The sequence below is a fragment of the Coturnix japonica genome, chromosome 8 (genome assembly GCF_054131305.1).
Source record: "Coturnix japonica strain WE chromosome 8, WE-NBRP24, whole genome shotgun sequence".
Taxonomy (NCBI): domain Eukaryota; kingdom Metazoa; phylum Chordata; class Aves; order Galliformes; family Phasianidae; genus Coturnix; species Coturnix japonica.
Window position 1 is genome coordinate 11,442,809 of NC_140670.1, and position 12,347 is coordinate 11,455,155.

Here is a 12,347-nt window from a genome sequence, read left to right on the forward strand (position 1 = left end):
AGCTAGAAATCCAAGAAAGGTCATGTTTTAAGGGCTCTCATGAACTGTATTTTTCAAATAAATGCTTTCCAAACATGTTCTGAAAGCTTACAGTACTTAGAGTTCCTGAGATGGGATCAGAAGGGCAGGGAGGGAGCGTGAATTGATTCTTTCTGCTTTGCTGCCCAGAAGGTGGCAGCTTTATTTTAACCTTACTTTCATGCACAATATGTATGGAAGGTGTTCTGCTTCAGTCAATACTGAGTGAACTCAAACACAGGCCTTATACCCTGGCAGGTATTGCACATGTTGCTGGTAAAACCGTGTAATAATTGATGAACTCCTTTGTTTCCAAAGGAATACTTAGCAAAAGTCTTTGCTGAGTAGTCTGCACTGGACAAGAGGCTGGAAGCCAGAAGTTTCTGTGCATTGGTGTTTCAGGCAGGATTTCATCAAACTTTATTAACTTGTTTGGTTTTTACAGTGCTAGAAAGCATTGGAAGGATCTGAAAGAGGAAACAAGGAAGGAAAAACATGCCCTTGGCTTATCCTACAAGCCCCTGGGAGGACTACTGGAAGGTATTCTCGTCTTAGTTTAAGCATAGCATGGATATGAGACCTTAAAACATCACTGGTCTAGAGCTGTGGCTTCCAAAAGCAGAATCCCAAACTGATTAGCTGGGGACATCTGTCCTGCTTGCGAGCTCTTTTCCCCCAAGTGGAACTCCCCATGTAAGCTGAACTGTGTGAGCAGTTTTTAAGGGCTGAGCCTTGTAGCAGAAGCAGCTTTGCTGTGGTGCAAGGATTACCATGCTGCAGCTACCTGGAAATTAGAACCAGGACAATGTGCAAAGGGATTGCTTGTCTGTAAGACAAGAAGGCTGGAGTGGAGGGGTGTGAAATATACGCTGTGGTTCTTGCTCTCTAGCAGAGGGCTTCAAGTTAATGTTTTTAAAGTGAGTATTTGCTGAAGTAGAGTATGTGTTAAGTAAATCTTGCAGCCATTGATGTGAAACAAAGATTGGAGTAATAGATCTGGATTGGCAACTGGGCCACGAGTAACCCTCATACAGACTGGTTACACTTGGTTTTGCGGATAAGTAGTGGTTGTACAAAAGGCTTTGGCTGCTTTCTCACTTGAGACAGACCTCTGCCCTGCTTTACAGAGGATGGAAGAATCTGCAATGATTTGAGGTGTGTCCTACTGGGTAATCTGTTTCAAGCTAACCTGTAAAATAGAGATGTAGTAATATTTGGCTACCCATGCCTCAATGTGAGGTTCTGGGTAATTCTTAACTGCCTGTCTTTCAGAGTTTTATGATCATGGGTAGCTTTGTGCACACTGATATAAATGAAGAGTTATGTCATGTAGCTGCCAGCAGATTCAGGAGTTTTCTAAATCGTAGAATGGCTTGTGTTTGTTGGAAGGGACCTCAAGGGTCATCACGTTCCAACCCAATGCCTCAGACAGGGCTTCCAATCAATAGATCAAGTACAAGATCAGTACTAAATCCTACTTCATACTCTTCCTGGAGCAAAGGCTATGATGTGAAGTTTTTGTTTTTATTTACAGCAATTGTAAAACACTCTGTTTCAGGTTGAGATTTGCCTTGGGAGGTGGCTGTGAGGTGGTAAGGCTTGTCTCTTGTGTAGGAACACAGAAGCGATTTCAGTTAATGGGATTTTGTTTCCTACTGACGATGTTGTTTGCTTTTCCTGCACAACAGCAGGGAAGTGGGCTGGGGGGAAAAAGGGAAGAGTTTGTTAGTCTTGTATAACTACAAGTCTGGAGTTGGAAGGGGCAGCTCAAGGAGTTGCTTCTCCAGGGCCGAACTGTTTAATGTTTATCTCATTTCAGCTGTATGTTGTAGCATTCCCAGACCTGCCTGAGGAAAGCTCTGGTAGATGCTCACAGGAAATTTGTGGAGAACAAGACAAATGAGTTGACAAACTTGGGCTTCTTACAGGGTGATGTTGGGGTTGATGAGAAAAACCACCTTTTCTGTGTGTAACTGTAGATGGCTGATGTGTTGACTCCAGAAAGAGTTAAAGCCCCCAAATTCATAGTGAAGCTTTTATTGAAATGAATGTTTTTGTCATTCAGTAATACAGTGATCTTTGAGATAGCTGAGGTCTGACCTTGTTGCTTGACTGTGTTGTGTGTGGGCTGAAAGGTACCACTGAGCTTCTATGGAAGTAAAACAAGACAATCAATCTGAAAAACCAATATCCTCGCTTCGTGGAGAACAGAACTCTTAATGTAATATTGGGGATTTTACTTCTTAGCTTTATTCAATTTTAGGTTACTGAAGTTTCAGCTGCCAATTTCAGCCACACTTTGTGATTTTCATGGAGGGACAAGGATAGATGCAAACAAAGACCTGCTGACAAGTGATACAGTACTTAATAAGATTAAGCTTCTGCTAATACTAGCCTTAGTTTCTGTTTAGAAAGAAAATGTCAGGTCCTGTTCTCAGCAGGGGTGGAGAAGAATTTCTTGTTTTCCAGCTGCAAATGATGCCCAGGGGAATGTGAGAGCGCAGTCATGGACAGGTGATAAGCAAGCAATGTGGAACATGGAAGTTGTGCTGTGATAGATGTATTTACCCAGAGCTCACATAGTGATGCTTTGCCTGGTTCAACGTGGCTGTGGAAAATGTCTTTACTGGTTGTACTTGGCTTCATGCTGCGGCACTAGCAGTAACTGGGGAATTCCTTCACATCCCAAGCAGCACACAGAGACCATTCTTTTGAGGGAATTGTAAAGGATAGATTTTAAATGAATTTCCAGCTCTGCTTGACTGTTGTCTGGGCAGAGAGGTAAAAATCACTTTTGCCTTTGGCTGCTTGTACAAAATCATCAATTGAACAGAGTTGGCCTTAGGTGAGTAGAGTTGTCTATCAGGGCTGAAGGACATACTCAGAACTGCAGCTCATGGGTTGAGCTGGGCTTGGAGGGCATCTTCAGAATTGAAGTAGCTGTGACTGCTGTCATGCTACTTGACTGTGTTTCCTTGGGCAAACTATGTTCTTGAAAGAATACAGACATTGCATACCTGTTGACAGAGTTGGCTTGATTCAGGAAATAACTTCAAGGCAGGGTTCACTGCAGGGGACTCACATACAGTGCTTTGAGTCTTGTGGATAGTCTAAGGCTATCTTTGATTTTTATTATTTTTTCCTGTTGCATACCAGTTTCTGAGCTGGAAGACACCTGTGATTAAAAATGAATACATGAATACATTACTGCTTGTTCACAGTTTGTACCTGAAGGAAGGAGTCTTGTCAGATGAATACCTGAACTTTCATGCTGCAGGGTTTATTCAGTCTCTGCTGTACGAGCCACTTGCACTGTGAGTGGAGCATATGGAGCCCTGACACATCTCCATGGTTATGGGGATCTTTTTGGTGCAAGGACAGTGGATGTCATCTACCTGAACTTCTGCAAAGCCTTTGACATAGTCCCTCACCACATCCTTCTCTCTAAATTGGAGAGGTGTGGATTTGAAGGATGGACTGTACGATGGATTAGGAATTGGTTGGCTGGACACAGCCAAAAGGTTGTGATTAATGGTTCTGTGTCAGGGTGGAGGCCGGTCATGAGCGGTGTCCCTCAGGGGTTGGTCAGGAGGAGCTGCTCTGGGTAGCCTGGTCTGGTGGTTGGTGGCCCTGCATATGGCAGGGGGATTGAAACTATATGATCATTATGGTCCTTTTCAACCCAGGCCATTCTATGATTCTATGACAAGCTGTGGACTGGCTGTGAGCAGCACCCCTATTCATGAAGCTAGTCTGTATCTGTAAGACCGCCCAAAGCTGAAATAAAAATGGGTGTGAGGTTCAGTCCTTAGAATAATTGTTAGTCAACTAATATTTTGAAAAATGATAAGCCTGGCTTGCTTGCCAGCTTGCGTTTTGCAGTTCCTTCATTTGGATGTTTGTTTATACCCGTTGATCACTATAACTGCAGTAGTGCTTTTCAAAGGGAATTTTTTACTAGAAATTGAAGCTATTTTAATGGGTTTTCCAGTTCAGTGCCAAGTTAGGAGGAAGGCAGATGATTTGTGTAGTTGTAGCGGTAGGTCAGAGCTGGCTGGGTGAGTAAGCACAGGCATCTCATACTCTGGTGCTGTAAGCAAAGCAGAAGCTCTGTTTGGGTGTTTTGGACTAGATCTCCAGGCAACAAGGCTGCTGGTGGGATCAGCCAGTGTGACCTGCTGCTCCACTTTGTCCTCGCTCATCTTGGTGCTATGTGTGCAGCGAAGGCTTTGAGAGGTGGGGAAACTTCCCCTTGTGTACTGTTCGTCCTTGTCAAAACAAGAATGGCTTGCAGGCATTTGACAGGAAAGAAATATGAGTGACGAGTCACGCTCCAGGAAAGACCTTGCTCCAAATCCTGAGGCGAAAAGGAGGTGCCTGCATTTGGGCTTCTCCTGCCCACACCTCATTGTGTTCTGGTGCTGGAGAGATGGCAGCATCAGGTAAAACTGCTGGTTGCTGTCAGCCTTGCTAGCAGAAGGAAATCACAGAAGCGGTGTTACTGGGGTTCCCTGCTCTGTGTTTATTGACAAGTTCCAAGTACAGCTGAAAGCTATCAGGAGAATGCACTGGGCGTGTGCAGTGACATGCAGCTTTCTGTGAGCAGTGCATGAATGGGGCAGCTGCTGTATTTAATATTGATTTAGTTATAATAACATTCTACTTTGTTCTGGAAGTATAATTGTTGGCTGACTTCATGAGTGACTTCAGTTACAAGTCACTGTGTTTGAACTGTGAGTTAGAAGGTGTAAAGGGTCCACTGAAATATGTTGGCTTATTAACATTGGGGAGGGTAGCAAATAGGGGGAAAAATAAATAACATGAAATGAGCTATAGCTATTACTATATTCTCTTAAGCCTTGAAATGTTAAGGTTTCAAAGGGAGCTGCTTTTTGAACGCCAGCTGTTAGGAAGGATTATATCTCATCTTTAAGATGACTTCCTAGTCTGTAAACGTCAGAACTGTCTGTGTGATGTGAAATGTATGTTCTATCCTGGCAGCAGGAAATGCAGGCACTCTATGGGTGTGCATACCCTTCTGCAAGAGCACTTCCCTGGCCCTGTATCTCTACTTTCTTTTTTGAGGATGGAGGGAATATACTGGGTTGTGTGTATGTGTGTGAAGTTTTACAGGAAATAGTTTAAACTGTAGGGGGAAAAAATTGTACAGGACCTCAGTTGCAGAAATTCTGGCACCTGCAAAGCAAATAGGGTTACTTATGCTCACTTTTCTTCTTCATTTTCCATGGAAGTTAGATATCTAACCTGTATTTCTTTTGGAAGTTACAAAAGCAACTGATGGTTTAAAGAATCCTGGTTAAAACTGGTATTGTTCCCAATACTTTCTTGCCCCAGTCTCCTATTCTGGCTGTTAAAACAAAATTAGAGCCTGGAGATCATGCATCACAGATCACTTAGCCAGCATTTGCCCACTCCATTTAACCTGAACAGTGCACTGTTCAGTGGTTCCAGGGAACTTTATGGGTACCAAAACAGAATATCCACCTTATAATGCCAAGGTAAATCGCTTAAGCCAGTTATGATCAGTGTTATTTCCACACAATTTATTTCAGAGGATTTGGCATATACAATTCTGGAAAAACATTGACTGTCATTTGAACTCTGAAGTATTTCTAGGGGCTTTTGAGAGAAATGAACAGAACTTTTGTAAAGATAAGACCTCACTTGTATTAGCAAGTGCCCAATGCCAACAATAGGGACTTCTTGTGCTGCCTGTGCTAAACCTATGGTACTTTCAAGGTTTTAGATACTTGTAATGAAATTACCCACACTGATGTGCATCTCTGTAGTTACTGTCAGCCTTCATTTGAGATGGGGAGGGAACAGAAACATGTTCACTAAAGCTAATCTTGGCTTCAGCAAAAATGCTTCTAATTACAACTTCCTAACCGTATCTTTCCTTTTAAGCTCCAACACTTAATAGCAGCAAATGTGATCTGGATAATGCAAAGGCTTCAATCTAAATGAACTCAGTTACCTTCACTGCAATATAAAGAAAACAAGTCTATCTGGAAAGCTGAGAAGGGAAGGAAAAAGAGCTTCAGCATGGGAGTTGGAAGCAGCAATTGATGCTCATCGTCTGAAGATTAAAAAGAGCAGAGAGGTTAGTTGTCGCATTCAGTTTTAACAAAACAAAAAACCAAATGTTTCTGGATTTAATCAAGCCTGGCAAAACCTCCTTACATAAGCTTCATGGCTGGTTGAGCTGCACTGTAATATAAGCTCTGGGTCGTGACCAAGTAATTCCAAAATTCTTTACCTTAGACAAAAACACAAGTCACTAAGTAGGAGAACTCCTATTAAATAACCAGTTGTAAATGTATTTGCAGTTTCTGCTTGTATTATTTTCTTGAAGCAATGCTCATGTCCTGTGATTAGTTTGCCCACACTCGGGTACACTGATATGGACAGTAATCATTGCTGCAAGTATAGCATTGCATTTACTATCTCAGAAAATATAGGTGTAAAAAAACTAATCACGTACTGTAAGGTAGATTTAAACTGAAAAGCAATTTACTAAGGTATGTTTTATTTATTTTTCAAATTGAAGTTGAATAACCAAGTGAAATGGAGCTATCCTAACATGATAGATCAGCAAATATTTCAGAGACACAGCTGTAGAATTGTTTAAGAAGACAAAAGTAAAACATGTAAAGTTGGTGCTAACTGGGGAAAAACACAAAACAAAACACACAACTAACTGAGCATACGTGGGCCAAAAAATACCCCTCGCAGCTCTTGGATGCTTATTCTTTCCTCAACCTTACAGACCCTGCCTTTGCAAAGCTGCATGTTCTTCATGAAGTCTTTGCCCTTAACGTTGCTTAGCATTTGCCTTTTTGTAATGCAAGGGCAGGTTTGCTGCTTGCTGCCCTCCCCTCATGTCCTTGGTTGAAATGCTGACTTGCAGATCCACTTAAAATGTTTAACAGAAGAATTGCTCTAAAATATTTTCTTCTGCAATTGGGTTGAACAGCTTTTGCTCTCCAATTTAATCAACAATTTTATATCCGCTTCAGATAATAGACTGAACTGAATACTTTGTCTTAACTCTTCTGCATTATTCATAGCCTATTGTCTCTGTTCTTGCATTGTGAGATAAATGACCTCTGTTTTCAATAGTTAGATCAGATTTATTCTTTCTTCGGCCCATGTAATATTTGAACAAATCTCAGACAGAGCTGGAAGGTAATATCTCTAAGATGTGAATTGTAGGATTGAAGTCATCTAGAATCCATTGATGCATCAAAATGATAGCATCTATTTGAGGGGAAAGCAAACTAAGAGGAACCTACTTGAGGACTGCAAGTTTTATCTTTCACAAACCAATCTTTTTTTCGCCATTGGCAGTATTAGAAAACCAATTTCTTTTAATCTTATCCTAATCTTATCCCAATGATTCATCTGCTCTTGGCTACTATAAAGCCATATAATACCAGAACCTCTGTACTGTGCGTTCTGGGAGTAGGACTGTTTTTAAGAGTTTGTACCTGTCTAACACAGCAATTGTCTCCTCCAGCTCTTTTCCCACAACCAACCAGACTGTTCTGTAAGGAGTGCTATGCACAGAACTAAACCCACCTAAAATAGGATGTGTACCTTGTACTTGTTATTTACCAGATTCCTCCTTTTGGGTCTCCTCTCTCTGGAATCTTAGATTTTTGAAAAACCTAATGAGTAGTTTTAGGAGTTGTGAAAACAGATGGTTGTAGATGAAAGCGGTGGCTGCTTGTTAAGGTAAATGGTTTCCTATGCAGGCACTTACTCCAGGGGATGAAGAGCACACACAGGTACATTCAGGGAAATGTTGGGTAGTCTCTGTTGTATTTTTTGTTTTTTTAATCTTTTGGCAAGTCATTAGAAATAATTCTGTGATTAACCAAACTGATGTACGAATGCTGTGATCCTGGGGATACATTTGCTTAGAAAGTACTTTTTCAAGGTTTATACAAACTTTGGCCAAACACTGACACATTTTAATTTTTGTTGCTTCTGTGCCAGTAATATTTTAACTATGTTAAATATTCTCAGATATCACTGGCTCTCATGAAGATAACTTTTTCCCTCTGTCCGTGAGCCAAGAAGCTAATGAAGATTGCACAGTTCAGTAAAATATTTTTCTAGGCTGTACTGCAGTAGGAGAACAGAGATGCAATTTTCCCTGCACGGTAATGAAGAGCAATGAAATGTGGAATGACAAAAAGCAAGGACACCTGCAGAAGGTGTGCATTGTGACTGCCTGCGCCCTGGCCCAAGGCAGAGTTTTGGTGATGTGCTGTACTGATGACAGCTTGTTATACCTGCAGGCGATGGAAGACTTGAAGTGGAAGAATATCTTGCTGATGGCAAACAGCCAGAGCAGCCCCTTGTACCCAAGAAGGGCTAGATGGCTGTTGGCAGCTGATGAAACAGCTGCACATGTTGGGCATAGGGCTGACTAATATGTTACATTGCCCAACCATGCATCACTTGTATTTCAGGTTTGCCCTGCAAAGATGAGTAAATCCACATGACTGCACTACATCTTTGGCCACCTTTTTGTGTGAGTGCCACACGAACACTAAAGATAGGTTGTTTGTTTGGAAACCCTTATTGCTTGTTGGAGTTGTCTTTAAACAAAAAGTGTGTGAGCTGCTTGAATAAAATCTTGTCCTGTATGTGTGTATGACTTGTAGCTGCAAGCTACATCTGCTATGCTGAATAGTGTTCTTGAAGGTCAAAAGGAAAAAATAGCATAGCTGCAATGCTTCAAAGAATGTGAGGTGGTAGTAAATTATTCCCTTGTCTCATCCTTGGAGTTGTTCTTGGTGCATTAATGTTTATAACCTTATGGGGAGACCCAAATCCCCTAATTTTTGCTTCACAAACAACAACAGAAAAGTTGCTTTTGGATTGTATAAAGCTCTACATAGTTGTTTTAATGTAAGCGGCATGGATGTAGAATTGTTAAGGTTGGAAGAGGCCACTAAGATCCTGCAGTCCAACTGTCAGCCCATCACCGCTGTGCCCACTAAAGCATGTCCCTGCTGTAATAGAACTGTCTGTAATAGCTGATGAATTTGCTATTCATCTTCTTGTTGATGGCTATTAAAGCTGTTATCAGATGATGGCTGTAGAAATGATGGTGGCGGAGGCTTGAGACGCTCCCACTGCTGCAAAATGTTGTAATGATGCCCACAGTACAAATCTTAAGTGCTGTCGGCAGCAGATTCAAAATCAAACATCTGGCTTGGAGTGCCGCCTTCTGTTTGGGCAGCTTGCTCCACAGCTGCGGGGTATCTTCTGCAGTGGCCCCAATGCTTCCTACAGCAGTGCCTGAACCCCGTGCCCTGTGAAATGCTGGTAGCAGCTTAGCTGACATTACAGCAAATAGCTTCTGTAATGCTCAGCACGGCTCTTGCAGTCAGTTGTATTTAAGGCCAAGTCAAGAAAGGAGACCTTTAAAAGTCCATCTGGAATCTTACTTGGTTCTCAGTGGTGCCAGGTGAGCTGGCTGCTCGTAGCCTGGGGCTGTAGACTCTGCTATTGCGGGGAGGAAAAAAATAAAAGGAAAAATATAGGGCTTATAGCAAGAGACCTGGGATTCTTCTCCTGCAGCATTGTAAAAAAAAAAAGTGTTCTCATATGCATATATATGGAATTTTATGTATGAAATTCATTATGTGAGTGCTTTAGGGATTCCTGTCATGTACAGGAGAAGGAATGTATTTGCTTAGTCTCCATAAGACCCGTCTTGTCCCCAGGTGCTTTGAAATGTACTTTCAGTGAGGAGCAAGCACTGATGTTGGCTTAACTCTCACTGTTATCTCAACCTTCGCTATGAGTAAACTCTTGGTTTTTGCTTCCTGTTTTCAAGGACCAAATGAAGTAGCCTACTGATAAGGGACGGACACATGTACGCTCTAACAGATGCACCCAGTTCTTTTCAGTTACACAGTTACATAATCTTTGTGTGTTGTATTAGAACTGGATTGCAACAGTATCTACTGAGGTCAAGCCAAGTAACTAGATGAAATTTGAAACTGGGCGAAGTAGATGTGAATTCTGGGGACGCTGGGTGGTGTGAGTAGGATCTGATGGAGGTAGGAGGGTCATAGCTCCAAAGTTGTCGGCGTTTATTGGGTGCTTTCCAGTCAGGGGTGAGACTGTGAAATGCCAGCTGTCAAGGCTGTAAATCCATTGCTATGAAACCTTGACTTGGTAACTGCTTTTCAATCCTGCACTGAGGAGGAGGGACTCCTTAATGGCCTGGGGGCACAGCAGGGAGATGGCTGCTAATGCAGCTGTGTAACTGGGCCATGGCCAGTGCTCAGCTGAGCCTCCTGCTGAAGCACCGAAGTACGGTGACATGGTGGCCAAGTAGTGCTGGCACACAGATTTTGGGGGGGAGTAAATAGGTGTTTTGCACATACCTGCTTATAACTTCTTGTCGCTGTGGGAATTAATTTGGGTATGATGACTGGTTAAATGATTTCTTGCAGTTTACTTACTATCCTGTTTTATGCTATCTTTAAGATACTCTAAGGTGGAAAGGGAAGAAAAACATTCCCTTTGTAGAACTTAGAACTTGTTAGGCAGTGCCCTAACTTGTTGTTTGCTTGATTTAGACTGCTTTAAGGTGGATGTGAGGGTCAGGAGTCTTTTTCAAGTCAAAGGAGATGACTGAATGTGCTGATGGAGTAAGCAAGCACGTGAAGTGCTGTTTCCAAGCTAAGGCTGATGTGCTTTAGTACTGCTTACTAGGAGGTGTCGCAGGCAAGTCCCAAGCTTCAGGGTTGTACAAAATAAAAAGGAGGAGATCTGTGCACAGTTGAATAAGAAATATAGAAAGTCTTCTACTGGCTGTTTCAGCTGCTATATAAAGTAATGCTGAAATTACCAGCACAGCACCTAGCTGTTGTGTTATCATTCATGGGTAACCTTGGGCGGAGGCTTCCCAAGCAGGGAGGGCTAAAGTCATGCTCCTTGGCTTGTCTCTGTTGGTAGTGACAAGGTGTGGGGCTCCCCATATAGTGTGTTACCAGCTGTGCTGCATGCTGGTGTTATCTAAAGGTGGGTGGTGTTTGTCCCTGGAATTCCCCCTCCACCTGCTATAACAGAGCATTGCTCTGTCAGATGGTAAAGATGCCACATGTGAGCTAATGATTTGCTTAACAGTGCAGTTAAGTGCCAGTGAAATCAATCTAGTGACGGAGTTAAAATTATCTCCTAGTTACACAGGGAGCTGAAGTCTCATCTTGGTGGGGGGAAGAGGGGAATAGGGTAAGATTGCATTTAAATGCAATTCTAGGAAGTGTGGGGCACATAGGGAGGTCTGGCACACCACTGAGGGAGTAAGCCCTGACACGTGGGTTAGTTATCTCTAGCTAGATTGAAATGAGCATTTTAAGCCCCTTTCTAGGTTGAAAATGGTGTGGGAGAGCTTACTGCAATTGGTGTCAGGCTATGCAGGCTTTATTTCCTTTGTTTAACTTCCTGACTTAATCTAGACAAGCTCTATGGGTGCTTGTTTTCCTTGCCTGAAAATTTGCCTACATCCCATAGGTGTTGATTCTTGTGTGCAGGCTTTCTAAGTGGGTGGTAGAGTGGCAGTTTAGCATCAGCTCCCTGCAGATCTCCTGGTACCCCAAAGAAGCAGCCCTCTTGATTGCTTGAATGTGACTGGGCAGCACAGAGCTGGCTGTAAAATGCCTGTCCACGGTGACTCCTGCAGCTCAGACTGCCCAGTGGGGTGCAGCGAGAAAACCGGTGCTGCTCCCATCTGTGGCATGGATGGCTGGAGGAACAGCACCATGACATGAGGTTTGGTTGGTTCTGCACGCTTATTGCTTGGAGACAGCAGGAATGGAAATTTAGGTCTTTGCTGTGATTTCTGGGGAGACGTGGAGGGTTTTAAACTTCACAGGAGCTGCCTGCAACCAGAGAAAATAAATAGAGGTGCAATGCTTTGGTAGTAGGAACAATTTGTTGGATGTTCTCCTTGAGATCTTGCTGTTTTAATGAAAGCAAATACTCATTCTTCCATTATTCCTTCTTCAAGACTTTGTCTGGAAGGCACAGGATCCCAAAATAAAAGTTTCGGATTGGGTGGGTTGAGAATAAGAAAGGTGTGGGGAAAAGCTCCCTCTCACCCAAGCCCCCTCAGCCTCCAGATGTTTTCATGCAAGCCTGCCAGCGGGTTTTCTCACCTGCCCCCCCAAAACAGAAGGGTTCAGGTTCAGTGATCTCATGTAACACATCTGATTGTCATTGTCTGAAGAGTGAAGGTTTTGGGAAGCCTTGATCATCCACAGTTACCTTGTCACACT

The 12,347-nt window shown here is 42.7% G+C and overlaps 1 protein-coding gene across 5 annotated transcripts in view; it reads left to right on the forward strand.

The window, feature by feature from the left end:
- Positions 1-12,347, forward strand: part of MCU (mitochondrial calcium uniporter) — a 78,981-nt gene that overhangs the window by 42,217 nt on the left and 24,417 nt on the right. Inside the window, exon 1 of one of the 5 annotated variants that reach the window (XM_085554167.1) lies at positions 463-558. The exons of 3 other annotated variants lie outside the window; for them this stretch is intronic. In XM_085554167.1, the coding sequence (XP_085410293.1) occupies positions 514-558 (45 nt within the window). In that variant the 5' untranslated portion in view covers positions 463-513. Of the gene's footprint in view, positions 1-462; positions 559-12,347 lie in introns of those variants that run through there. One more of the 5 variants, XM_085554166.1, reaches the window with a different exon arrangement.